The sequence below is a fragment of the Lagenorhynchus albirostris genome, chromosome 10 (assembly GCF_949774975.1).
Source record: "Lagenorhynchus albirostris chromosome 10, mLagAlb1.1, whole genome shotgun sequence".
NCBI classification, from domain to species: domain Eukaryota; kingdom Metazoa; phylum Chordata; class Mammalia; order Artiodactyla; family Delphinidae; genus Lagenorhynchus; species Lagenorhynchus albirostris.
Window position 1 is genome coordinate 473,978 of NC_083104.1, and position 27,661 is coordinate 501,638.

The following is a 27,661-nucleotide window of genomic DNA, read 5'->3' on the forward strand; positions in this document are numbered from 1 at the left end:
GTGACGATCCTGCTGTACTTGGCGGAAGCGACGGTTCGGCTGACGTGGAACCGGGCCCTGGACCCGGATGACCACTGCATCCCCTACCTCACGGGGCTGGGGGACCTCCTCGGGACCGGCCTCCTGGCACTCTGCTTCCTCGCCCACTGGCTACTGAGGAGCGAAACGGCGCTGGATGGCACCCCAGAACCAGCATCTGGACCTTCCTAAGGAGCCCAGGAGAACCTTCCCTCGTGCCCATGGAAACAGGGTGTGGTTTCTTCCCAGCCGGACCCCCAGAGAGGCTGACCCTGGCCTCTGCCAGTCAGCCGAGGACGCGCACACACTCTGGAGCTGCTGCTGCCTGAGGTCAGGAGCGCTTGCCGGCGAGGGTGCGTGCCCGTGTGGAGGGGAGGGCAGGGCGCTACGGCCTGAAGATGCTGAACCAAGAGGCTACCTGTGCACTTTGCGGGGGCGGGGGGGCACTGTCTGGAGCCCACGCAGCCCGGCTGTAGTGCAGCAGGAAGGACACCCTCTGTCCCCGAGCTCGGGACGCTGAGCCTGGCTTCAGGGCTGTCGTCGCTCAGCCCTTCCCAGGACAGGGCTGGGCCGTGCCCACCCCCTCTTCTGCTCCCAGCATTCCTGTCAGTGCTTGCTCTTTCATTAGAACAAATCTCTGCTTATTTTAACGATCAGAGGAGTGTAAAAATAAAACTGGAACCCCAGTTGCACCCCGAGGTGAGTGTGGGGTCAGTCCCAATACAAAGAAAGACAGGACGGGGAATCAGCAAGCTGGACAGTGGGTTATTACTACGGATCAAAGGAAAAATGTCAACTTTCCACGTGCAGCTGTACAAAAACTTTTAATTCATTCACTCACATGAGGAGTTGGGCCCAATGCCAGCAGGGACCTCAGTGCCCAGGAAACGGAAGTCCTGAGCACCTCAGGGGGACACCCACTGGGGGTGTGCGGGACAGAGGTCCAGCCGCACGGCCCAGACTCCCCTCCTGCAGGACAGGAGGCCGCCGGGCCTGGCTCCTCGTGGAGGGGCCACTGGACAACCCGGGGCTTCGGGGAGCACCATCTAGAGATGGAAACACCCCCTCCCCCATGCAAGACACAGCGGAGTCACGGTAGAAATCAGAACCAGAAGCCCAAAAACTTAAGAGAGACAAACAAACAAACAGAATGGGCAGAGTTGGGATGATTCCCAAGCCTGAGAATCAAAACAGCATCTGAACAAAAACACTTCGAAAGGCACAAGGCAAAACACCGTTTCTGAGAGCCCGTGTCCGGCCCACTGACTTGTCTCCTTCTGCAGGACAGACCTCGCTCCGTGAAAACACACAGTCACCCTCAACAATGCACACACCTCCGTGCTTAAAACGTGGCTGTACAAACCGCTGTCCAATTGCCATTAGATGTTACTACCCAAATACAGAACTCAAATTCATCACTTTAAAGGTTTAACTCCATATTTGGTCTGTGCAGGGGCTGCGACAGGGCCCGGGGGCCTCGTCACCCGTCACGTTCCCCTGACACCAGGCCACCTGGGCCACTAGACCCGGTGCCACCCCAGCTCAACCGCGACCCCCACCGAGGGCGGGGACAGCCTGTTCGCTCTCAGCCAGACGCTGCGCCCAGTGCTGAAGCCCGTCAGAGGCCACCGCGGAGGCTCCGTCCTCTTCCCTAGGCACGCAGCAAGCCCAGGCAGATGCAGGCTGCGTGCACAGCCGAGCGGGGAAAAGGCACGCTCTGCCCTGAGAGGATGGTACGGCCCCAAACAGCTCCCTGATAAACGTAAGAAAAACACTTGCGAAAATGTACCCAAAGTCTCTGAAGAACGAGGCCAGCCTTCCAAGTGGCGCCCTCGGCCCAGGCAGAGCTGGTTTCACTGCAGGGCCCACAGGCCGACCGTGCTGCCCGAGCTCCACATGTCCTCGGGCCCAGTGGCCCCTCCAGCTGCAGGGAGCACCTCCTGCGAAACCAAGCACAGTGGTGAGCTCGGCAACCGCAGCACAGCGCAGGCCCACACGCGCCCCTGGCCTCCCTTAGTTGAAAACGCTCGTTTTCCCCCTATTTTAAGCATATATTCCTTGAAGGAAAACATTTTAGTATCAACAAAACTAAGCACTAAGCAAAGGTGAACTCAGTCCTCTGCTCTGCGTTTCCTCAGAGATGAGACTGTCCTTCCTGACCTTTGACCGTCCCCACTCGCTCTGGGAGCGCCCCCCACTCCCAGTCACGGTCACAAGCTGCCGTCCACGGCATCAGTGCAGACGGGCTCCAGCCACGTGGCCGCACCACCACCACCCAGCCTGCCACCAGGGAATAGCTGTCAGCACTAGGTTCCAGGCCACAGTGACCCCCTGCTCACTTGTACACGACCCTGAGATGGGAACGCCCGACGGATGGAGGGGACGGCCGTGAGGCCGTCCAGACGCTGTGACTGCAGGCCCTCCAGTTCAACCCCACCCTGCGCTCCGTTCAACATTCACTTCTAACGTTACGGAATGTCGAACAGCCCAATTCAAATATAAGAAAACCAAAATTACTGTTTGTTTCTTACATACACGTTTGAAATTGGATAAGCTACATCATTTATACCCAAATCTCAATTATCTACTGCCACTCATACTCAGCTTAGCCTATTTCCCCACAGGCTAAAATCTGGCCCGCCCAACTTCCACAATTCTAAACGTATGACCCTTGAAGACCGTATTAAATTCCACCCCATCTACCATGACGAGTGAATCCCAGCTGTACGCTCCACCTTTTATGTCTCGATCCCTTAGCCACCTCTTCCACAAAGTGGAAAAACACACTGGCAACCCACCCAGCGAGTCCCATGCAAGGCCACCTCAGGGAGACACCTCTGGAAGCCGGAAGCTTCACGAGTCTCAACAAACCCAAAGAGCAAAGAGGCATCCAGACCTGGAGGACGCAGACGGGCATGACAGCAAGCAGGGGGTGGGAGACAGGAGGCTGCGGGCCGGGCGCCAACGGGAAGACCACGTGCCCTGAGGGGTCATCCTGGGAAGGCAACCGCACACGGCTCAGTCACCTTGGCCCGAGGAGTCCCGCTACCTTGAGACGCAGCAGAACCAGCGCACCCGCCTTCCAGGGGCGGCCTGAGGCCCAGCAGTGACCGGAGCCCTCGCCCAAGCCCAGCTCGAGGCCCAGCTGCATGGCCCCGCGGCCCGAGAGCCGAGTACACAGAGGTGCTCAAAGAGGCTGGGTCAGAGCCATACATCCTCAGCGTTTAAACCTCTTCTCTCCCAAAGCCGTTCCAAATCATCTTCCAGCCCCTGGAAAGCGAGGCTGAAGGTGACAGTGTCCCCAGAGCCACGGAGGTGGGAGCAGCCGCAGCTGCAGGTCCCCAATGGCCCGGGCGCAGCCCAAGAGGTGGCCAGCCCTGCCCTGAGGGCCTCAGTGCGGCAGAGAAAGTAAGAGAGAAACAAGCTCAGCACCATTTCCACACAGGCCACCTCCTCCGGCTGCATCCTGGCACAGGATGAGCACGCTGCCTTCACCCGGCCCCGTGAGGACAGAAGCCAAGTCCGGGGACCCGGCAGCACAAGGAGCCAGACGCACTGCCAGTTGTCTGCGGTGCGGCCACAGGACCTCAGGCAGGAGCAGGATGGAGTGCAGAGGGCAGGTTGCAGGGGAGCTGGACACGGGGAATGCGTGGGGAGTGACGGACAGGAGGGATGCAGGACGGGGCAGGACAGCTCACGGGCTCTTACCTGCAGCAGCTGGACCTGGACGCACGGCAGAGCCACACCGGGCACTGCGAGGCTGCCCCACAGCCAGGCTCCCGGGCCGGCAGGTACGTCACCTTCTCCTGTGCTCAGTGCGGGCCCCGCGGCTCCTGAAACACACAAGGCCCCCAGACTCACAGCCGCTCAGCCAGAGGGAAGAGGCCGAGACCAGGCCTCCGCTTAGAAGCTGAGCAAGGCTCTCGTGTCTTCCGCACAGACGGCTCAGGCCACACCGTCCTCAAGGGTGGATTCCTCTTCACCCTCGAAGCCTGGGGCACGCGGGGTCCCTGACACATGGAGCATGACCAAGCTCACGGAAAAAGAAGGGAGGGAAGCCGGCTGCGTCCCCCCCGCGCCCCGCTGCCGGCACCTCAGCACCTGCTAAATGGCTCTGTCCAGCTTCCTTCGCAAAAATCATCACTTTCCTGGTTTCATAACAACATGCTTTTTAAAAAAATTAAGCACAAAGAAGAAAGAAAATATCCTAACACCCAGAAAGGGTTTTTCTGACACAGGAACCCTGGATTCAAGCCTAGTTCCACCACCAACTCTCCCTGACCCTGGACAGGTGAGCTGAGTTCTGGCCTGGGGCTCCCACTGCAGAGGGTGGGGAGGATAGACCACGTGGATGTGCTCAGGGTGCAGGACCGAGCCCAGCGCAGAGCGAGCACCCAGGGGTGGAGGCGCTGTCACTGCTGGGCAGACACAGGCATGGAACGGCCTCACAAAGACAACCTTACGGTGAGCAGCACAGCGGCATACAAGCTCACTTAATAGAAGCACCCAATTAAATGTTGAATTAAGCAACGCCAAAAGAACAAGTGAGGCTGAAAGACTTGCTACTTCCAGAAAACATGTCTTCAGGAAAACACCTAATTGACCTCAAGTCAAAGATGAAAAGCACGAGAGGCTGGCCAGCTATTTAGGTTGTCTCCCTTCACCTGAAAAAGTGAGTTACCATTGCAATTATCAGAAACGCAAACCCAGTCAAAATAAGACATTAAACTTTGATAATTATAAAATATTAAAAGGAAAATTACACTGAAAAATGCATCCAGAGGAGTGCACTGCCAACCTGCTCCCAGGTGGCTCGTGTCTGCCTGAGCACTGAGACTGGTAAACATACATTGTTGCCAATTAAAAAAATGTCTTAATAAAATGCTCGTGTGCTTTAGTTTCATCCCAACTATTCAGCTGAAAATTCAGCTCATTTATGTTGGACGAAGCCCATGTAACATGGTCAGCCTTACTCTGCTGAAGGGTCCGACTTCATTTTTCAATCCAAATGAACATACAAAGACATGCTTCAAGGAATATCATGAAACCACTATGGAGTTAAATTAAGGCAGGCACCAGATAATGCATCTTCTGAAGTCAGTTTTAAAAGTAGGCAAGATTTAAATGATGTATATCTAATATTCATCGTGTAGTCATACGGCATAAAGATGAGATGAGCCTGAGCCATTTCTCCTTATTTACGCTGCAGTGACTCAGTGCCAGCTGTGTGGGTCACGCTCTAAGTTATCTGTGAAACGAGAGCTATGATCAAAGCTTCGCTTTCATTCATGAATGTGGGCACGTATGCTGCTCAACTAGGGGGAAACTGAGTAAAAATCACATGTACAAATCAGAAATAAACCCCAGTAATTTTGTCTACTCATCACGATTCCGCATTTCCTTCATACTTAACGGAAGACGGGTCCACACTGCTAAAAAGCGAGTAACTAGAGTATCACTGTTAATAAGACCAAGCGAAGTCAGTTTTAACTACTGTATCAGCACACACCTAACCTGAAAGAAATCACAAAAGTCCTCTTTTCAACGTGTACCTTCAATCCAGTGTCTGGGAATCTGGTGACCCCACAGACCCCATGGCTACATTTACAGGAATCGCTGCCGCTGGCGTGAAGGGCTCGCTCTCGCCCGGGGCTCCCCGCCCCCATCCAGATTAACAACCGGCCCGGGACAGGAGGCCCGCAGCCGAAAGCAGCCCTCGTGCGGGCGCCTGTGCCGCCCAGCCTTCCTGGACCCTCTTCTCCAGCAGCTCGACTCACGGCAGCAGCGGGGTCTGGGAAGCTGAGGGTCTCCGGGGAAGTGCGCCCCCCCCGACGGGCCCACCACACGCCCCAACTCCAAGCACCTCGACACGCGCCCCTGGGAGGCCTGCCGGAGGGTGGGTGGGCGAACTGGCCACATCCACCTGTACAGGGCTCGTCCCCGGACCAACCCACAGGCCTGGCCGAGGGGCTCGGGAAGACCCTGGCCTGTTCGCACTCTCCCGAGGGGCCTGGTGAGGCTGGTGGAGACACAGCGGGCGTCTGTGGAGGGAAAGGGGCAGGAGAGCCTGCAGTGGCCCCCGACCTGACGCTAGGAGAGAACGCATGGAGGCTGCGGCCCCGCAGGCCCCTCTCACGCCCAAGATCCAGGCAGAGCACCGCTGTCGGCACCACAAGGAGGGGACCGTGACCCCCACAGAGCGGGCGTTGCCCAGACTCCCTGCTTGAGCCATCGCGGTGGGTGTTCTGTTACACGACCCCAAACGACAGACTGTGCCATCGGGTACTGTGTCGACACTCAAGATGACCACAAATTAACCCCACGCCTGAGCGTGACGGAGAGGTCCGTCTCTGCGGGTGCCTGAAGACACGCGGACGCAAACCGAGGGTCGCCACACGGAGTCCTCACCAGTAAAAGATGCCGTGGCGCTAAACATAACGTGACTCATCTAATTAATAAGCCGATCAAAAGAAAAATCAAACTTCCTTTTCCACGGTGGAAATCCACAAACTCTTACCAGGCAGGTAATCTTCACACTGAACTGAGTATTCTCCACATTTATCCAAAATGCTGATCTGTGCTGGGTGACTTTAAGGAAGGGAGAGGAGAGTAAATCCAGCTGGCAGATACGCTTCCACTAAGCAGACCTCAAAAGACCATCCTCTTTGGGCCTCAAACGGCAGGGTGAGCCGGACTCCACACTGCACGCCGGACCCCTGGCCCATCCGTGAACTACGGGACCCCCAGCTGCCCTCCCAGGGCCCAGCGAGACCAGGTGAGGCCGGCAGCACAGACCCAGCTCGGACCACGTGCGCGCCCACCCCAGCTCCACCGCGAGGCCCCCGCAAGCACACCCCTGCGCCACAGAACCTGCCCTCCACGCCCAGTGGGCGGGGGGACCACGTGGTCACTCTCCACGGGTTCCTCGTCGGAGCCACAGAACACAGCAAGAAACTGCAGGGACTGCTCCCTCCATTCCTGCAAGGAAGGAGATCTGACAGGACACAGCACGGACGCAGAGGCACTGGGGCTGAATTCACTGACGTGTTCAGTCCTACACAGCTCTCGAGAAGATGCGCTATAAAAACATCATTCACAAGGAGAGACATTCACGTTATTAACAGGAAAGAGCAGAGTAGTGTATCATTTCTTCCAGATAAGGATATACGTGCAGTTTATACACATGGAAAACGACCACCATCAAAACGAAGGATGTGGTCTCCCAGGGCGGTGGAGCACAGGCCAAGTAAGAAGCCACTTCCTTTCTCCCCGACTAAGCCAGCGTCACCAGAGCCACTCACCGGACCCCACGCTCTGCTCTGCGCCCAGTGTCCCATGGGCCCTCCCACCATTTCTCCTTCCTGAAGACGCACCAAGAGTCTCACAAGTTCACCTTCCACAGGAGCTGAAGCCTGACGGGGGGCTTCAGGTTCCTTTGGGATTTTCAAGGAACTGAATAAAAGATGTAAATCAACACTAGAGGCAGAGCGTTTCAAGCCAGGTATGGGGAGGCCCTGAGCAGGCCTCATCCAGGCCTAGCGTCCTTGTCACGGGGGGGTCCCGAGACACCTTGTTACTGTTAATGCCGTCATGAGTGAGATCCGTCTTTCGTTACTTTTTTTCGGATTATTCTAATAGAAAAGCTACGAATCTGATATTTGCAAGTTCGTTGTGCAATCAGCTACCTACCCTTCCCTCTTATTTCTAATGATGAGTCAGTTCCCTTGGGTTTATAACCGTCATCGGAAAGCAATCACCGCTTCTCCCTACGTACCCACCCTCCTCCAGACTTCCGCAGATGTGCCTAACGCCCCTGTGCTGTTGCCCGGCTGCCTCTTCCCCACTGTGATGGGAAACGACGCTGCCAGTCTGACTTGCTTACTACGGAAATCTTTCTGGTTCCTAAGGATGAAGGTTTTATGATTTTTAAAAATCAGCCATAAGGACTTCCATCAACTGCCTTGTTCGGCATTGGTGAGTACACAGCAGTGCCCACCCGAGAGAGGCCGTCATCCGGGCCGCGTGCTGGCTCCCCAGGAGCACCGCATCTGCCACACTCGCGGTTGGTGAGACACGGCCTTTCCGCATGCGACGTGGTGCCGCCAGGCCCCTGAAGACTTTGCAGCCCTGCACCGTGGGGTCCGTCCCCCTCAAGTTCCTACCCAGAAAATGGGGCATCAGTAGCCACGCCTCAGGCTGCCGGGAGGACGTGGAGAGGGAACGGGGTGTGGGGGAGCCCAGGACACAGGGCATAGGACCAGCCCTCGTCTACGAGGAACTCTGTGGGACACCGGGTGGGACGGGGCACCCGTGTGCCGAAGCTCACGCTGCTGGCCGTGCACCAAGTACAGGCGTGTGTGTTTCCAGGGACGTACAGACGAGCCCACACCCACACGCGCTGATGAGGGAGCAGGGGCACCCTGCCAACACCAAGGGGCCGAGGGGCCCTCAGCGAGGTCTGTGGTCACAGAAGCAGCTGCAACATCACTGCCCCTCAGAGGTGCTTCTCGCCGGGGGTCGGTCGGGGCCCAGTGGCACGCAGGGACGCTGTGGTGTGGCACCCAGAGGGGCTCCATGCAGGCCACAGGGACGTGGGTGACGGTGCACTAAAGCACAGCTCCTGGGCAGCACCTCAGGAGGGCACTGCCGCCCCAGAGTCCAGGAGGGGGACAGCACACAGGGCCAGAACCACGGCAGGGCCGCCCCGCAGGAACGGGCCAGGGAACACAGCGCGAGCGAGGTCCTGGTCCCCTCCTCCTGTCCCGCTCCCAGGACGGGAAGGCCAAGCTGGGCCCACTGGGAAGGGCAAGGTGAGGACCCACCCAGAAAGGTGGATGGACCCGCAGAGCGAGCCAGGGCCGTGCACCGCGCAGGCAGGCCTGCTGGGCGCACGGCCAGCCAGGCCCAGGGCCGGTGGAGGGGGCGGTCTACGCGGACGGGAGTCCTCCGCCCAACCGCAAAGCCAGGGCCTGAAGCACACACAGCCCTGCCCGCTGCTCTCCTTAATCTGCTCCCACGGCTGTACGGATGGTCTGTGAGCATGAACCGTGAGCGCCCGGCGAGACCCACAGCCTTCCCTGCACGCTCTCCAGTCCCGCGTCCACCCCCGCCCCGGGTCTGCGTCCTGCCTGGGTCGCAGGGTCCCCCGAGGCCCTCACGCACCCACTCGCCGCTGGTCAGAGGGTGTGCTCAGCGGCCCGGCCCCGCCGGCCCGGGGCACCCACACTGGCACCATGCTGACCTCAGTGGGGGACCCCAAGAAGCCCCTGCTCTCCTTGCCTGCGCCGTGTCCCTATGGCTTACTTTCACAAGGACAGGTGGAAGAATCCTTTAGAAAATACCACATCCCTCTTCTAATCACGCTCTCATGAGAGCCCAGGTCTGACAGTGACCCAGAGGCCCCAGCGGCCTGGCCTCCTGCTGGCACCAAGCTCGTTCCCAAAACGCTCCCAGCCAGCTGCTCTGGACAAAGGGCCCGCGCTGAGCACACCCTCCGGACCCGGGCCTCGCCAGAACGGCCCTTCACCCGCACATGCCCACACGGGGCCTCTGCCCCACGCGAGCCTGCGAAGCCTCGTGGGCCGGCTCCTCGTGATGCCCACACCCCTCCTGACTTACTGTCTTCCTTGATGACTGTGATCGCAGGAGCCTCCTCCCCGCAGCGTCTCAGGCCAGCTCTGTCCCCTCCCTTTCAGGTCCCGCCCACTTGGGAAATGTCCTCCTTGTGAAGGGCGCCTCTCCACTGTCCTTCCTCCAAGCTGCGGCCACAAAGGGCACTCCTGCGGCTGAAACGGGGCACTTGGGTAACACCTCAGCCCCATCACTTTCCGGGGATCCTTCGGGTTCTCTTCTGAGTCACCGTCTATCCCCTCCCTGCAGGTCTCACTCATTCCTCTCAGTTTATTTCAAGGGCCAGAAGCTCCGGGACCACACTGACACAAGGGGACGACGGCGGTGCGTCCAAGCAGGACGCCTAGGGTGGGGATGGCTCCTGGCTACAGAACCTTCCTTCCATTCCTATTTCCATCAGGAACAGAAACCAATTTTTAGAATAAACAGAGGATCTGTTGAGAAGACAGTACCGTTCCTCAGGGACCCTTCCCTGTGAGACCTGGGTAGCAGACTTCCCACCGCCATCACCTCAGGCTCCCTAACCCGCTGCCGAACCCCAAGTGTGTTTTCTGGGGAGCGGTGTTCTATTTTCAGAAGTCACCATCCTGGAGACACCCAGGCCACGGGCGATTCCCGTTCCCACGGTCCCTCGGCAGGGCACCGACCACGCCTCCACCAGGGGCAGAACCGCCCACAGCTCAGCCCCGGAAACACTCGCTCCACTCCATCCACGGCGTCCAACCCCTGGTTTCTGAGTAACGATGATTTTCTGTCTTTTTGGAAAACCACGCATCTTGCTGCAAGGACTCCAAACTTATAATCACGTAGTATAGAGGATTTCTATTTACTTTCCTCTGAATCTGTGGAATTCACTTACACTTCCCCTTTATCCTTTGTAAAACTGCTCAGACAGATGTAGCAAATGGCAGACCAGGAGCTGTACCCACTTAAGGCTGCTCTGTTTGGCCCACACAGATTTTTTTAAAAATCTGAGTAGGTTTTCACACTTAAGTGTCAAAATCAGGATTTCTGACTCTAAGATCTTAGTCTGTTCTGTTTCTGTCTTGAAAGACTCAGCCCCTCCTCCTTGTTCAAGAGGAAGGTGCCCTGCTCGGCGCACCCGCCCCTCCCACACAGAACAACCACCACCAACCTTCCAGGGCTGCAGGCACTGCACCCGCCTCAGCCCAGCGCAGCCCCACGGGAACCCCCAGCCCCTCGGGAACCCTCAGCCCCTCCGGAACCCCCAGTCCCTCGGGAACCCTCAGCCCCTCCGGAACCCCCAGCCCCTAGGTAACCCTCAGCCCCTCGGGAACCCCCAGCCCCTCGGGAACCCTCAGCCCCTCTGGAACCCCCAGCCCCTCGGGAACCCTCAGCCCCTCTGGAACCCCCAGCCCCTAGGTAACCCTCAGCCCCTCGGGAACCCCCAGCCCCTAGGGAACCCTCAGCCCCTCGGGAACCCCCAGTCCCTAGCCCCTCGGGAACCCCCATCCCCTAGGGAACCCCCAGCCCCATGGGAACCCCCAGCCCCTCGGGAACCCTCAGCCCCTCAGGAACCCCCAGCCCCTCGGGAACCCTCAGCCCCTCGGGAACCCCCAGCCCCTCGGGAACCCCATCCCCTAGGGAACCCTCAGCCCCTCCGGAACCCCCAGCCCCTCGGGAACCCCCAGCCCCTCGGGAACCCCCAGCAGCTGCTCTTCTGCCTGTTTCACAGAGAAGGCTGGGGCCCGAGAGGCTGCCTGCTCAAGTTCACGCCGCCACACGGCCACCTGCTCCTCCTGGAAGTCTCTGACCAGCTCCTATTTCTTCTTTCACCCAAGAGTTTTTACTAAGTTTTATTTTGTTTTCCAAGTGATTATTACTGTGTTTTACCACATTACGGTCAAAAACATGTAGTACCAAGCTGTTTTTTCCTAGACTTTGCTATGGTTTTCCTGACGCCTAATTTGTTCAGTTCAATTTATATAAATATTCCACTGTCATGGAGTAAAATCTATTACAACAACTTTACTAACCCCACTGTAAGCATATTTTACATCTTTATTTTTTCTGCTTGTTCTGCAAATAATTAAATTAACAAATTCCAATACTGCTCGGTTTTTATCCAGTTCTCCTGGAGTTCCCTCTGTGCTTACTTCACATTGTTCGCTACTGTAAGTTTTCATATAAATGTTCATACAAACGGTCACAAGTCATGGTAAGACCGTCGATTATGTGTGAACAGCAACTAAAAATAGGAAAAGCCTTCTCTGTCCCAATTGTTTTTCTTTGAATTCTATGCTTCTGATATTAGTATTAACCCCTGCTTTGTAACTTTTGTTTTTTGCTTTGCTCTATCTTGTCTTAATTTTAACCTTCTAAATACTCCCGTCCACAATATGTCTCTTCTGGACATCGTGTGGTTGGGGTTTTGCTTTCTGTCTCAGTCAAAACAGTGGGGGAGTCCCACTCATTTACGTTTTCACTGTCACACAGACGTGTGTTTTCTGCTGGTTACACCTCCTCCAGTGGGCACCATGCTTTCCTCCCTTCCCTGCCCTTAAAGAGCAGAAAGTGCACATCCGTTCACAGTTCTGAAGTTGGGTACATTTTTTTTTAAGCTTATTTTGCTAACTATCAGCTTCAAGAATAAAAGTTTCTCTTTTACGTTGAGAAAATATTCTCGGTTTGAGGGGGGAGCCTCAGCACTCAATAGCAACCCAATGGCAACAGTGCTGGATTTTAGACCCTATGTCCACTTTTCAAAGCGTTCAGACTACGCATTCCCTAAGAACCAACGGGTGCGCTGCACTGAACCGCGGCGACACCGCGAAGCCACAGTGCTTACACGACTCGACTCCACCAGCAGTCCTGCTGCTGCAGCTTCTCTACTCTTGGACCTATTACACCACATCCCGAAACCCAGAAGGTCCCCAAACCCAGGTTTCTCCCAAGTTTGGTGCCAAAAAGAATGTAGCAGCAACACGCGACCCAAAAGCACGTGAAGACACTTCACAGTCTTACTGACTCACTTAAGTGAACGCGTTTCACTAAAAAGCCAATACCAGAACTAGGCGTGGTGAGAAATACAGAGTGTGTGTGCCACACTCCCACCCTAAAACGCAACACGCTCTGAATCCGGAGCACAGCAGCGTGGGCTCACACGCATGAATCTGCTTCCCGGCACGGCGTCCCGAGGCAGCAGCGCCCTGGGGCAACAGGCAGCAGCACAACCTGCACCCAGCGTGGGAACGGACGCCCTGAGAAGCGGCTGCTCCAGGGCTGGGCCTGGTGGTGCCAACAAGTGAGGGGCGTGCCCGGCAGGAGGGCACAAGAATCCACCAGAAGAGCGGCCAGCGGCCAAGTCAACACGGAAGGGATCGATCACAACCAGCACCAGTGACGTTACGCTGAAGGACGACGTCAGTGTCTTCCAGCCTGTACTGATACAGTATCGATTATAACCAGCACCAGTGACGTTACGCTGACGGATGACGTCAGTGTCTTCCAGCCTGTACTGATACAGCATCGATTATAACCAGCACCAATGACATTACGCTGAAGGACGACGTCAGTGTCTTCCAGCCTGTACTGATACAGCATCGATTATAACCAGCACCAATGACATTACGCTGAAGGATGACGTCAGTGTCTTCGAGCCTGTACTGATATAACTGACTGCACCGATAAGGGGAGAGAAGGGACAACTCTCCCTTCCAGAAAATTCTAATTAATACACGCACAGGTGGAGGAAAATGGAAAATCACCGTTAGACCACCGCAGTGATGACAGCACAGGCCAAGCTGTCCTCACCTGCGGACAAGCGGGCGGGTGAGGAGAACGGACCCGGCGCAGCGTGGGACCGGGCTAACCTCGCCCCGTGGCCCAGCCCCTGGGAAGGAGCCTCGAGGCCTCTGGAGCACGCCATCTGGCAGACAGGCCCCTTCAGACAGTCTGACAATGTGACTCGGGGTGGCAGCCTTGGGCCACAGGGGCAGCTCGGCCTCCGGAGGGGGTGGGGCCGTCAGCACTGACCACAACGCCAGGGACAGGGCGGCTGGCAGCTTCGCTGGGAGTGTCCTCTGCCTGCAGCCAGCTGTACTGTGTGTCCCTTTGCTGCGATAATGCATAAGCATGGGTTCTGAGCCCTTCTAGAGAATTCATGAACCCAGAGAGTCACAGGGACCCTCACACTTGCTGGAGGTGTGAGAGTGCAGTAATCCTGCAGGTCTGCACTCCAGCCCAAAGTAGCCACCTCAAAACAGACATTTATCCCTACAAAGGGAAAAGCAGGGACTTCACCATGGAGGACACAGCGGACCCCACCTTAACCAAGGGGCCAATGTCAGCTTTGCCCCAATAAGTTTACTGCATGGACCCCGACAAGATGCAGGGACAAGGGCACCTCACTTTGGGCCCCCCGAAACACACAGCCTTGGTCCAATCAAGAGAAAGCACCAGACAGACCCGAAGGGAGCGACGCCCTGGACTGAAGGGCCAGCATCTCGACAGGAGCATCTGGAAGGTCGAGGGGCAGACACAGAGGAAGAGGCCGAGGGGCTGACCCAGGACCCTGGGTAGAAGAGGGCCCTAGGGGACCGCCACGTGCACGTGAGGCCCGAGCCCATCAGTGGCCCGTGGCCCTGGTCCTTCCCCAGCTTTGCGGACACACATGATCTCGGACCACGTCCACACGAGGGAGGGTGGGTGAAGGGCACCACAACTGGGGACAACACACATGGAAGCGTGTTTCTGCAAGTCTAAAATGCCCCCAAAGTAAAGGGTCAGGGAAACACACAGCTGGCCCCGAGGGTTCTGGAAAGGGGCTGCGGGTCTCTATTTATCTTCCCCCACCTCCTGGCTGTTACGGGACACAAGAGGGCTTTCCAGGTCCCGCGGGGCAAAGGTGAGCGAAGGTGAGCCTGCACACCCCAAGAAGAAGCTCTTCCCCTGCCGTCACGTGTGCAGGCTGCACACTGGACGGGTTCCAGATTTCTATTTCCCTGGAAAGTCGATAGTCAATGAGTGTATAAAGTACCCTGACCATCCCTGGAGGATGCAAAGAAACCAGCTAGCTCGTTATTTTGAAAACTGATTAAGAGAAAAGTGTAGACATTTCTGCTGACTTTCCTGTATGAGCAGAAGTGTTCTAGCTTGAAATGGGAAAGACATCAGCGTCCTCCTACAGCCTGATAATGAGCAGTCCAGACCCGGGGCGGCCGTGGCTGGGCTGGCCGTCAGGGCCCCACAGACTCTAAGTCGAGTCAGAGCAAAGCCTCCAGCCGGAGCGCCTGGTTTACAGGAAACACGGAGACAGTGACCTGTTACCCTGAAGCGTGAGACCCGCCAACCTGACGGGGCAAACTGCCCAGCCTCCAGCGCACACACGTACGCACACACACGCACACACACACACACGGGCGGGGCTACGAGTGTGAAAGAGACCCCAGACCTGCAACAACCAACAGGAAATACGGGCCTTACTTGGGTGATTAGAATAAACAGGCATAAAAGCATTCGTGGCACCTGAAACAACTGAAAATGGGAACGCCGGCTAGGTGCTGACTTTAAGCAAACACGTGCTGCTAACTCCTAAAGAGGAGATGACAGTGCCTGCAATGTTCTTAAGTGTCCTTGTTTTTAAAAAGATAACGCTGAAATATTACAAAAACAATGAAAACAAAACTGTCTCTACGGATGCCGCCCCAGAGCAGCTCCACTTCCACGGAGCTGAGGCCCCGATCCCTCACCAACTGTGCCCTCATGGACGCCACCACCACCTGCCACTGCCATCTCTGAAGCCCCCCCCACAATAACCCCCCTCCCCGCCCCGGCCTTCGGGAACCGCAGGGCGGGCCCTCCTCGGCACGAATGCCGACAGGGCCCACGCTCACCAGGGGGCACTATTTACCGCCCCAGAGAGGAGGGCGCTACCATTACGTGAAATAAGACACTGTCACGTTAAGAAAAAGAAGATGTAAACTAGTATACTGCTAATCCTACATACCTTTCGATGTTTTAAAATGTATTTTAGATAAATGTTTTTTATACAATGAAATCTACAAAATAACGTTATTTGAAGAATTCAGCGTCACCTTCACAAAAAGACTGACTGTTTCCCTTAAGCACTGCGCCCACTACCCCATTTTCAGGATGGACGGAGGAGGTCACCAACTAGCAGGTCCTGTCTAGTGTTTTTTCTTTAAATTCAAACAAGATGCCGACACTTTAAAATCAGAAGCGTGCCTGCACTGGGGATCCACAGCGCCACATGCCCACTGGGGGGCTCCCCGAGACGCGCCCGGCCCCCTCCCCGCACACAGCCTCACCTGTGTGGCTCCCAGCTCCTCTCTGCTTTTTTTCCTTGGCTAGTTGAATGGCTCGGGAATCAGTTCTTGCTGAGCCCCCGCCTTCCTGAGACCAAAGAAAAGCGTATCAGTCACGGGACCCAAACAGTAGAGGGAGGGGAGCGGGGGACCTACTGAGCGCGGGGTCTGCTTCCTGAACAGACCCCAGCAAAGGCTCAGAGAATCAAATACCACATCCAGTGACAGCGACAGCTGCACGGACTTTGAGTTGGAACCATACACGTGATTTTATTATCCAGAGAAGTAAAGTTTATTCCTTCAAAGTCTAAAACATACTCAAATATTTTACACAGAAAGTGAACTGCAGGCCACTCTGCTGTCTGACACACGGAACCCGTGTGTCCTCAGTGACCAGGACTCACTGACTGCGGCCCCTCCCCGGGTTGCAGGACGTGTCACACCACGCCCGCTGGGCCACCCCGGGGGCCCGGGCCGTGTCCCCCACGGAGGCTGCTCAGGGCAGCTGCTCCACTTGGGGTCCCACCCGGCAAAGCAGAGCGGTAAGTGCATCACTGAACCGGGGCGTCTTCCGAGGGACCTGACGTACGCACACGGAACTGGGAGCACCGTAGCCCTGCGGACGCACTGCGAGGACACGGTGGAACCCCCATCCCCACAGAGAGAGGCTCGGGCGTACCTGCGGCCCCTTCGCCACGCGCCTTCTGGGCTCACAGACGCCAGGCTGGCCCACGTCACACAGCTAGTGAGAGAACGGACAGGGTCAGGGTCAGGGTCAGTCTCGTGCTCCGCCGGCCCTCGGCCACTGCCGCATCCGTCACAGAGAACGCCGATTCAAAGGAGTAACTTTTCTTTATATCACGGTAAAATAAGATTTAACTTTCTGAATATAAACATCGCCATCACATTTAACCTGCACCACAAAGAAAAACCTACTCGATCACTCCCACCTGAGGCTGAGGTAAGACGTTCTCTTAAGAATCTCTGATTAAATTACTTTAAATTATATTAAATGTATAACTGACATAAATATAGTTAAAATATATTAACTGCCAAGTCTCGCAATTGGAGAAGTGCTCTTATAACCCTCCAGAGACAAAGGCTCCCAGACCACCCCCTTTTGTTGCTGTTGTTAATTCAAATTACAAATTTGTGCATGGTTTTAGTTTCCGTTAAGCCTTAAGAAACATCTGATGTCACAATTCCTCTTGGCCACGACTCCATCTGAGGATCTGCTATTACGTGATAAGCTCAAATGCAGAACGTTTCAACATTATGAAATACCTCAGCTTTTTTCAAGAAAAGACACGTTATCACCAAATCACAGAACTCAAAAAGACCTTAGAAATCATGTAGCCAAAGCCCCTCATTTTAGAAATAAGCGAGAATTTAAGGCTCAGACACGTTAAGTGATTTACTCAAGGTCATAAAAACCAGTCCGTTCCAGACTCGAGACTGGAGCTCAGATTTCCAGACTTGCAGGCGGGAGCTCCATCCTTCCGCAAACCCCTAAGAAACGTCTGCACGCAGATTGATCCAGAACACCGCACGACGGGTGTGAGACGTGACCGAACAGAGCGCTTCATACCAAGTAGAAGCCGCCGGTCCCCGCACCAAGTCCCGCGTCTTTCCGAGGTCCGAGCTCCTCTGCAGGGCTGGACTCCACAGGCTGCGGCGCCCCTCCGCTCCACGCCTGCTGTCTGACGGCGTCGGGGTCGGGGGCCGAGTCTGGTTCCACTTTGATGGGAACCAGCAGCTCCGGGGCACTGCTGTCTCCCTGGGGGCCGCTCGCAGAGGTCAAAGCCTGGGGGTCCCGACTCAAGCTCTTCATGGGCAGAGCCACCAGACAGCCCAGCGCCCCTGGGTCCACGGCCTGCACGTCACCTGCAGCGAGGCTGCCCTGCTGGAGAACCGTGGCTGCCGTCCCGAGGACGAGGGGCCTGTCCGGGCCCAGTGGGACGTCACTGTGGGCCACCAAGACCAGGGGGCCCATGGGCCCTGAGGCAGCCTGACTGGCAGGGAGGCCCCCCCCGAGAGAGGCGCTCACAGAAGTCACGTCGACAGTCAGGATCCCAGTGCGGAGCGCCTCGTCGGAGGTCCTGGGGGCACCACCGCTGTCGCCAGGCGTGTCGGAGAAGAGGACTGCCAGGTCCACGCTGCTGAACTCACTCTGGCCGGGGCTGCTGAGGTCACTGCTGGGCGCGAGCGCGCTTGGAGCTCCCAGCGGAGGGAAGAGGTCTGAAAAGGAAGGAACACTCTGGTGACCTCAGGCCCTCAGAGACCAGGGAGCTCTGTATGTGCTCAAGACGTGAGCAGGCGGCCACCGAGGGGACAAGGATGGTTCTTCCTGCCGCCGGTGCCTGGCCCTGCAGGCGGCCACGCTCTGCAGCGAGGCACTGTGGGGGACACGCCCGGCGCCCTGTCCACGCTGCCCGGAGCCTCGAGCCCACAGGCATCTCCCCAGACGACGGGCGTGACCTGGGTCAACGACGCTCCCCAAAGTCACACCGCCCAGTGACGGAAGAGGCAAGACTCAAACCCAAGTCCTCCTGGCTTCACACCCTGAGCTCACTCCACCACGAGCAGCCACCCTAGGAGACCAAGCACCCTCGCGGAGCAGACACCTGCAGGCCTCGGGCCACGCTGAACCCTGGCTCCCTGACACTTCTGGCATCAGCTATGTGGGTCCACGTCCCATCCAGCTCTCTGCCCACTTCGCGACAAGCAGCTTCTCCAGAACGAGAGGGCGCAAGGGCAGGGACGGACAGTGGGGAAGATCCGGGCTGCCGGCCCGCCTGCCTCTGGGCTGGAGCAGGGCGCCCCAGGGAGCTGCGGAGAGCGCAGGTCAGACACCACACTCTGCAGGCCTGGCCGTGGCCTCCTGGATGGAGCTGCTCCGTTTCCAGGCTCCACCGCCCCCACTGCCGCGGGTCCCAGCGTCTGTGCCCCTCAGCGGCAGACACAGGGCCTGGCCCTCAACAAGCCGCCCTCGTTCACTTCATTGCTGCCGCAGCGCTCTCCCAATACTTGATTATTTGTTATTCAATTAAGATTTTAAGTAATCAGATTACCCTTGGGAGGATACTGAACACTAACGCACTGTAAAGAAGCTTCAATGAACGTTCAAGTTGAGGGTTCATACACAAGAACACCCGATCACCCAAACCCTAGGGCTCACTAGGCCCGAGCAAACAGGAAACGGAAGCACAAAGAACCGGGGCACAGCTGCCAGACGAGGCCTTGGCTGCCCCTCTCCTGCGGCTTCCGACACCCAGGCCCAGCCAGAGGGAAAGGCGCCCCCAGGCCTGGCACCATCCCTGCCTCCCAACCCTGAGCGAATCCCAAGCTCACGCTGTCCGGCTGTGGACCCACGTCAAGGTGCCTATGATGCTTCCACTGTGAACCTATGAAAGAACCCTACTCTAGCCGCCATCCCCCCAAAAGTAAATAAACGACAAGCAAATTCAGAACCTATCACCTGCAGCTGTCATGCTGCTTCAAAGTTTAAGAACTGGATCAATCTACCATTGCTTCAATAGTCACCTAGTACCAAGGAAACATTCTGAAAGGGCAGTAACCCTCTGAAGTAATTAAAACTGGAAACATGTCTCTTTTTCAAAAGTTTCCTTGATAACCTTGATGATTCAGCTCCCTATGAGAAAATCAATAATAATCTAGGCAAACAGGTACCAGTGTGCTCATCAATTTCCTCTTAGCATTTTGCTGATTCCACAAATGTTTACTGGAGACCTGCCAACGTGCAAGGGTCAACATCCAAAAATCATTAAACAAATGTTTGCACAGAGCGTCCAGCACTAGGCCACACCACGACCTCACCCCAGCACTTCCCTGCCGACGCGAGCCCCAGCTGGGACCAACGTGAGGGGGACCCGCGCAGCCGCCCACAATAAACAGATGCTCCCAAGCTCCTAGTTATCAGGAGGCGAGCCTGGGACCCCGTCACACACCCGACACGAGACCACGTCACATCATAAATGCCCGGCCTGGGCCACCCCCCGTCACCTACCCCACGCAAGACCACGTCAGATCATAAATGTGGGGCTTGGGATGCACCCCAGTCACCTACCCGACACGAGACCGTGCCACACCGTAAACGCCAGGCCTGGGACACACACCCCCGATCACCTACCTGACACGAGCCCATGTCACAGCATAAATGCAGGGCCTGGGACCACCCGCCCCCGTCACCTACCCAACACGTGCTTCATATAGTGGTGCCCCTCCCAGGATCACAGCGGGGAAGCGGCTATGCCTGAGGCTGGGCAGGCCTGGCACAAAGGTGGCACCGAGCGGGGCCTGGCAGCAGCTGCTCAGGTAACTACAGCTAGGACTTCACCCTCCAGGCCCTGCCAGGAGCAGCAGGCCTGCCGGGCCGCAGAGCACGGTGCTGGGACGGCTCTAGGGAGAGGCAGCCGCCGGGCCATCCAGACCCTCAGGCCCGCCCAGGGGCCAGTGCACGGGGCAGGATTCTCAGTCCCAGGCCCCCAGGTAGCAGGACGGCCAGGTCCGTGTGCCCAGAGTCGCCCCTCTGGGCTCGTCGTGGTTCACGCTCTGCCCCCAGAACGTCCAGGAACAGCTCTGTCCTGTCTCCAAGGACTCTCCCAGGCACTGGGGTGGACAGGAGGAGCTGAAGGAGTCGGACGCAATGGGAGGCAGGCTTGGAATACAGGACGAGGTCACAGGGAGAGACTCAGAAGCCAGGCTACGAGGGCCAACCCCGTGGAAGCCCCTCAGAGACGAGGGCGGGCGAGAGGGTCAGAGGCGGGAAGCGGCAGAAGAGAGGCCACGGGGCCATGCGGCGCGGCAGCTGCGGTCCCTGCCACGCGCCCCGTGGACTCTGGGCGCCCTCAGGGCCGCGAGCGGGGCCGACCTGGGTGCCGGGGGTGCTGCCTGATCACGTGGGCCTTCACGCTGTGCTTGGAAGCAAAGAGCCTGTGGCAGCTGGACACCGGGCACCTGCTCTTCGTAGCGGCCACGTCCTGCAGGTGCTTCTTGGAGTGAATGTAGAGGCTGCTCCGCGCGGAGAACCTGGCACAGCACCCTGGGCAGAGAGAGGGACGCGTGTTAGCCTGAGGGCCCGCGTCCCCGCTCTGCCCCCCGCAAGCGCCCTCAGGCAGCACCACGAGGAAGCCTGAAGTCCCGCATCGGCCGCAGACAGGACGCGTGACCTGCACAAGCAGGCTGACCGCCTCCATTAAGCTGCTACTGGAAGAAAACCTGCGACCCCATGACATCTGGGGCTGGAGACCACCCCAGAGACCCGCCACTTCCTCTCATTACGCCCCTGAGAAGCTGTTGCCCAGACGGGCCGAGCAGATGGCCGGGAATCGAGGCAGGAGGGGAGCCCGGAGTTGGCCCTGCCCAAGTCCACAGAGCAGACACACAACCGGGGCAGAGGGAAACAGGCAGACCCAGAGATACAGCCGCCCTCCTTCACGCCCCGACGTCCCACTGCTGGAGCTCGGCACGGCGGGGTCACAGGAGGGAAGAGGGGTCCTGACGGCCACAAGCTCGTCACCTGGTAGGGACACATAAGCAGCCGGCTGTCCTAACACAGGCGGACTAAAGCCCGGGGTCAGGCCGCCCAGCGTGCCGGGAGCAGAGGAGGGAAGGTCTCAGGAGACAGGTCACGTCTGAGGTGCCGGGCGGCGTGGCCACCACAGCAAGGAGGTGCGGCCGAGGGGCTGCCAGGCCACCCGTGTACGGCCGTCTCGACCCCCTCTGTAAAGCGGGGCCTCCACAGTACTCAGGACGCCCAGGAAGGACGCCACTGCGCTATCATGCTACAGCATGTCAGGGAAGGCGACGGGGTCGCTGGGGGCCGGAGGAGGGCTACTGCAGGAAAAGAGGCTACGCAGAGAGGATACGGCCACGGCAGTAAGGGCTCTGCTACCCCTGAGAGCAGTTCTGAACTGATTTCATTTTCAAACAAAACTTCACACCCGTTTGCCAGGTCAGGCTCAGGTCAGGCTCAGGACAGGGCACTTGGGAAAGACAACAAAGAAGAGACATCTCTGGTCTTGCCCCCAGGGGCCCTGTCGACACGTGTGCTCCACACCCCCTCCCAGCTGGGACCCTGACAGAGACTTCCCGAGGGCGGGGTCGACCACCACAGGGACGTCACCATGCTGCCGCCAGCAGAGTTTCTACTTGTAGAGATACTTGCGAATTCAACAGGGAACAACGCAGGTATCATTTTAATTTGTATTTCCTTTGATGATCAGAAGTATGACCATTTTATCATGTGTGTCAACGACTACGTTTTCCTAATTACAACATAATCTATTGAAATTTGTGTTACTGCTTTACAAATTAAGGATATTCACACACAGCCCCACACATTTCTACCACGTTACCACCCCGCAAGGGGAAGGGCAGAAGCAACTTGTCAAAGACAGACTTCCCTCCAAACCCCAGCTCCTCAGGAGTCTGCCCAGCTCGCACCCACATTCCGTGGGCTCCACGGCAGGCTGGAGGCCCAGAGAAGCCCCACCAGGCACACGCCGCCCTCAGGCCGCCCCCGTCCACACTCGCTGCTGTGCTGCACTCCCCATCCTCTCCTCCTCCTGCTACTACTACGGGAACGGCGGGGAGTGGCGGCTTCTTAACTTATTAAGAATGTTCCAAACGCCTACAAAACCAGAGAAAATGGTGAAATCACCCAGACTCAACAACTGCCAGCTCTCAGCAAGTGTGACAAAGGATTCTGGGATGCCTCCGCCAGCCCGCCTTCACCGCCGCCCCCTTGACCAAGCGCTGCCGGTCACCCTCTATGTCAGACCTGCGCAGAGCTCTCAAGGATGCACTTACCAAAAGGAAAATCCTGCCTCCTCCGTCGCCAGCCCTGCCCCTTCCTCTTTGCCTCAATCCCTTCGAGAAGGAGGGAAGCCTCGCCCCGCCCACCCGCCGCCGCCATCGCCGCAGGGGTTAGGCCCCCCCCCCAGGTCTCTCCAGCCGCCCGCGGGCCCCTCAGCTCCTCCTCGCACCGGCCCACTTGCCTCCTTTCCCAAACTTGGTGTTCTCTTGGCCCAGTGCCCACCTGGCCCCTCGCGTCCTCCTCAGGCCCCTCCCGGGGCGCCCTCTGCTTGCCCACCCGCACGCAGGGCAGTTCCCAAGGCTCGACCTGCCAGCAGCGGCAGGTTACTGATGTCCTCTCAGCCCTTAATTAAACTCCCTAACCAGCTGGGCCCCCACCAGCCCCATTGGACAGAAGCAGAGAAGAGGCAGGGCTGGGAGCCGCACGCAGGCGCCTTCGCGGCACCTGTCCCGCCCCCAGCCCGCTTCTCAGGCCCCAGCAGCACCTGCGCCGCCTCCCGAGCATCTGTCAGCAAAGCCCGCGGGCACCTGGAACGCAGCGCGTCCGCATCCACCTCCTGCCTGTGCCCCGTGTCCCCGTCTCAACTGAGACGCTGACCCAGCCGCCACCCCCTCCACAGCACCCACTCCTGAACCCTCGCCAGGCACCATGCATTCTAACTCCCGCCTCTGCCGTCTACGCCGTCCCTCCCTTCCCAGCGCCTGCCCAGGCACCGGCCCATCTGCCCAGGACCCCAGACTCAGCCTAAACCTCCACTGTGGCCCCATCACCCCGCCTAGAGCCCTCAGCCTGCTGCCCACACCGGCCCTTCTGCCTCCCCCACCCCAAGAACCCTCTGGGTGACCTCCTCTGTGCGCCAAGCACCCTGCACGTTAGCTGCGTACCTGTGGCCCCAACCGGAGCCCTGGGGAGAGGCGGGCCTGTGTCTGATTAGACCACCTGGGCTACATTCCAGAAACTGCTCAGCTGGAAGTGGGTCTTTGGTATCCCCTTCTCTAGGTGAGGAAACTGAAGCCCAGAGAGCCTTGCCTGAGTCACTGATTCAGGGAGGGCGGAGCCAGCGTTCAACTTCACAGCCCGAGGGACCCGGCCCTCCGTCCCGGAATCGCGCCTCTAAAATGCCAGCCCGGCTTCACTGCTGTCCAGTCACAGCGTGAGGAGCCACGGCTACGGAGTCCGAGACACGTGCCACGTGCCGAAATGGGCTTTCTTCATACGTTCCGTCAGTGGATCCTCACAACCGTCAAACCCAGAGGGGACTCAGCAGAGCGCCCCCGCAGGGCCCAGTCCCGCGGCCTCACTCTGAATCTGCTCTTTCCGACACACTGCTCCCAAGACCCGGCCACCGGCTAAAACCAGCCGAGCCCACCTCACGGCGCAGTTGACACGACGCACCTCGAAGCAACTTCCACGCATAGCGTCCAGGCGGCCGTGGGGCCAGCTCACACCTACCTTCCACGGGACACGCGAAGGGCTTGGTGCCCAGGTGGGTGACGCTGTGGCCCTTGAGGTGCTCGGCCCTGGTGAACGACTTCCCGCAGCCCTCGACGGGGCAGGGGAAGCGGCGGTCCTCATCGTGCTTCCTGCGGGACAGAGAGCAACAGGCAGTGACCACTCACAAGCAGAGCGTTCCGTTCAGGATGAGCAGCCTCCCAGAGACCCTGATGAAGCCGCTTCCGCCGCTCAGCAACCCCGCTCCTACACGGGCTGTCCACACCGCAGGGGACACCACCTCACACACACACAGCCTTTTTCTAAGTAGACACCTCAGATCCCAACTGGGCAAGTACAGACAAACCACCCAACCTCCCTGGCTCCCAATGCAGAACAGGAGAACAAGGGGCTTCCCTGGTGGTACAGCGGCTAAGAATCTGCCTGCCGATGCAGGGGACATGGGTTCGATCCCCGGTCTGGGAGGATCCCACATGCTGTGGAGCAACTAAGCCCATGCACCACAACTACTGAGCCTGTGCTCTAGAGCCCGCGAGCCACAACTTCTGAGCCCACGGGCTGCAACTACTGAAGCCTGCGCACCTAGAGCCCGTGCTCGGCAACAAGAGAAGCCACCACAAAGAGAAGGCCACGCACCACAATGAGAAGCCCCTGCTCGCCGCAACTAGAGAAAGCCTGCACGCAGCAATGAAGACCCAACGCAGCCAAAGATAAATAAAAATAAATAAATGTATAAAACAAAACGAAACAAAAACAGGAGAACAAGAGCTTCAGTGTCACAGCTGCTGAGAGGCCGAACAAGGGACACAGGCCAGGCGCCGAGTGTCACCTGCACAGAGGCCCAGTCCTCCAAGGCGTCATCACTGCCGCGGGAAGTTTGTAAAGACACGACGAAGTCTTAGTCTATAACCTTAATTTTTTTTAAATATCAAATTGCATATTAAGTATACCAGTTAAACTTAAAAACAAGTACACACAGAAAACACTGACTCTGGGGGATCAGACCCTGTGTGGTTTTCTTCTTACAAGGTTTCTGAATTTTCCAAGTTATCCACGTTGGTTTGTTTTTTATAACTTAAAGAAATCCAAAGATTATTCCACCCATAGGCTTCTACTAACAAACAACTCACCTGTTTTCAAAACTGACAGTTCAACCAAAACATAAAGATTACCTTTTGTGCCTCAGGAGCTTAGACATGCTGGTGAAGGTCCAGCCACAGCTGTCAGAGTCACAGATGAAAGGTCTTTCGCCTTAGAAAGGAAAAGAGAATCACACCACGTGATTACAAACGTGAGCTGCGCCGGCGGCAGAGGGGGTCCAGGCGCCCCCGGCTTCTCACCTGTGTGGCTTCTCAGGTGGATCTTCAGACGACAGGCTTTGTCATACTGTTTGCTGCATCCAGGGAAGGAGCAAGAAAAGAGTTCCTGTTCCCTGAAGTGGGCCCGGTTATGGGAGAACAGAGCGCTCACCGTGATGAACGTCTTCTCACAGCCTGAACAGAGAAAACACAAACCCTGCTCACCGGCGTGACGAGAATCACACAACTCAGCTCAACCAGTCGCCACCCCAGGGCGCTGCGTGCACGGGGGCAGATGCAGAGGACAACGACTGAGGAGCATCTCCAGACAGTGAAAACCTTCGCAGCGAAAGCAGCAGCCCACGGTGCACACAGGCCACCTGTCCCCATGTGACCGGGAGACACAGCACCAGATCAAGAGAAAGTCCTCCAGCACAGCTGTGCCCCCAGTTCTGTAGCTCAGACCCTGTGGACACGGTGGGGACTCAACTGCCCAGGTCACCCATGTGAGACCAGAAACCCAACGAGAGAAATCAGAGACTAAGGAACAAGATTCCGCCTGGTCGGGCTGAGCTTGGAAGGGCTGCAAACGACTGCAGTAACACCTGGGACTTTTTCACCTGTGAGAGTGAGGCCGCATCCCCCACCCTCGTAAACGTCCCCTGGACGTCCTTGGAGGCTGGCAGCCCGGCCTCTGGCAGCGTGCTTCTCTCTCCCTTTGGTCCATTTCCTGGGGGTTCCCTGCTCTGTCAAGGGTCACTGGGGTCATCTTTGCTCACATGGCCTTTTTCCACCACCTGCATCGTCGACCCCGGCTGAGCCACCAGACTCTGCACATCACTAGTTCTCCTTCGACAGAAAGGTTCAGCGCTCAAACAGGGCAGAAAACACGAGGCTACGAGACGCTGGCCAGGAGTCTGCGCTGCAGCGCTCCTCAGAGCCTTTATGGTGCTGCCAGGGGCGCACAGCACTCTGCAGGACAGCCCAGGGAACCCCACTTTTCACAGCGACACGTAACCGGGAAACGCTGATCTTCCTGAATGCCTTCCAAGCCTCCTCTCGGGCGTCAACCTGTCTGTGCCCAGCAGCCCCGGCCATGCCTTACTCTGGGCCTAGGTGCCTTTCCACACTCCGGCAGGGAGGTCTGAACAGGCTCAGCAAGAAGCACCCTCCCCCACCCGACAGTCAAGCCTCCCAGCCCAGCTCGCAATCCTTCCCACTGGAGCCTCCTCAGCGCCCCACTGCGTCTACCTGGGTCACCCCTCAGGACCCTCCGGTCCGGAACATTCACGCAGCTTCCCTGGTCCCTCTCCTGCTCCCGCCCACCTCAAACCAACACCCCGCGTACCATTCACCTCAAAACCCCCAGGGTGACCCCGTGCCCAGAAGCAGGCTGGACCCCGGTCCTCCTGGTACTACGCTCAGAAGGATGTCCCTGAGCTTTTTACTAGAGGGCGGTCCGCAGACCGCCGCCAGATTCCGAGTGCAGGACCAAGCGTTCGGAATCAGCGGCCTACAGCCATGCTCTCCACGGAGACGGGGTGCACAGGACAGGCCAGGGCACGTGGGAAGAAAACACGGGAACCTGGTAGCATGTGAATTTTCTTCCGCCCTTTCAAAAGCCCACACGTGAGTGCACTTCATAACATACATTCTAAGGAGCGCACTCCGCGTCCATGACGCATCAACAGGGTCGCCGGGCACACACTCGCGCTTCTCTTTTAAGGAAGGGCACCTGGGAGGCCCTCGGGCACCCTGCCCCCAGCCCGCCCCACTGCCCCCATTCCCAGCCTTGGCTCTGCAGCGTGGCCCCCGCACCGCAGCCCCTCCTTCCCAGGCGGGAACCTTCTCTCGTGCAGACACACATTCCCCCCGAGAGCAGCTAAAGCTGCCTATCCCGGTAGAGAGCTCAGGGCACTCACAGCAGAGAAAGACCCCTCCGCCCACAGCATCCACCTGCCCAGAGTCTCTCCGTCTGAAGATAAGGACGACTTTCAGAACTTTACGCAACTGTGAAGCCCGAAGGAAACAACGCTTTCAACGTCACAATAGTGGATGCACCGCACCTCCGCGATCATCCCCTCGGCGCCTTAAGGCCTCGCCTGGGCCGCGTGGCCCTGCGTCCCTGCAGCCCGGGG

At 57.8% G+C, this 27,661-nt stretch overlaps 2 protein-coding genes across 6 annotated transcripts in view; one reads left to right on the forward strand and one right to left on the reverse strand.

Annotated features, from left to right (window-relative positions):
- SLC41A3 (solute carrier family 41 member 3) overlaps positions 1-2,310 on the forward strand; it is a 66,431-nt gene extending 64,121 nt beyond the window's left edge. For both annotated transcript variants that reach the window (XM_060160956.1, XM_060160957.1), the window contains exon 11: positions 1-2,310. In XM_060160956.1, coding sequence (XP_060016939.1) covers positions 1-210 — 210 coding nt within the window. In that variant the 3' untranslated portion in view covers positions 211-2,310.
- ZXDC (ZXD family zinc finger C) overlaps positions 827-27,661 on the reverse strand; it is a 27,777-nt gene continuing 942 nt past the window's right edge. Inside the window, exons 2-11 of one of the 4 annotated variants that reach the window (XM_060160952.1) lie at positions 25,566-25,718; positions 25,398-25,476; positions 24,226-24,356; positions 20,827-20,997; positions 17,524-18,173; positions 16,615-16,677; positions 15,939-16,023; positions 3,727-3,851; positions 2,915-3,013; positions 827-1,958 (exon numbers count right to left, since the gene is read on the reverse strand). In XM_060160952.1, the coding sequence (XP_060016935.1) occupies positions 1,872-1,958; positions 2,915-3,013; positions 3,727-3,851; positions 15,939-16,023; positions 16,615-16,677; positions 17,524-18,173; positions 20,827-20,997; positions 24,226-24,356; positions 25,398-25,476; positions 25,566-25,718 (1,643 nt within the window). In that variant the 3' untranslated portion in view covers positions 827-1,871. Of the gene's footprint in view, positions 1,959-2,914; positions 3,014-3,726; positions 3,852-15,938; positions 16,024-16,614; positions 16,678-17,517; positions 18,174-20,826; positions 20,998-24,225; positions 24,357-25,397; positions 25,477-25,565; positions 25,719-27,661 lie in introns of those variants that run through there. The other 3 variants (XM_060160953.1, XM_060160954.1, XM_060160955.1) reach the window with 3 other exon arrangements.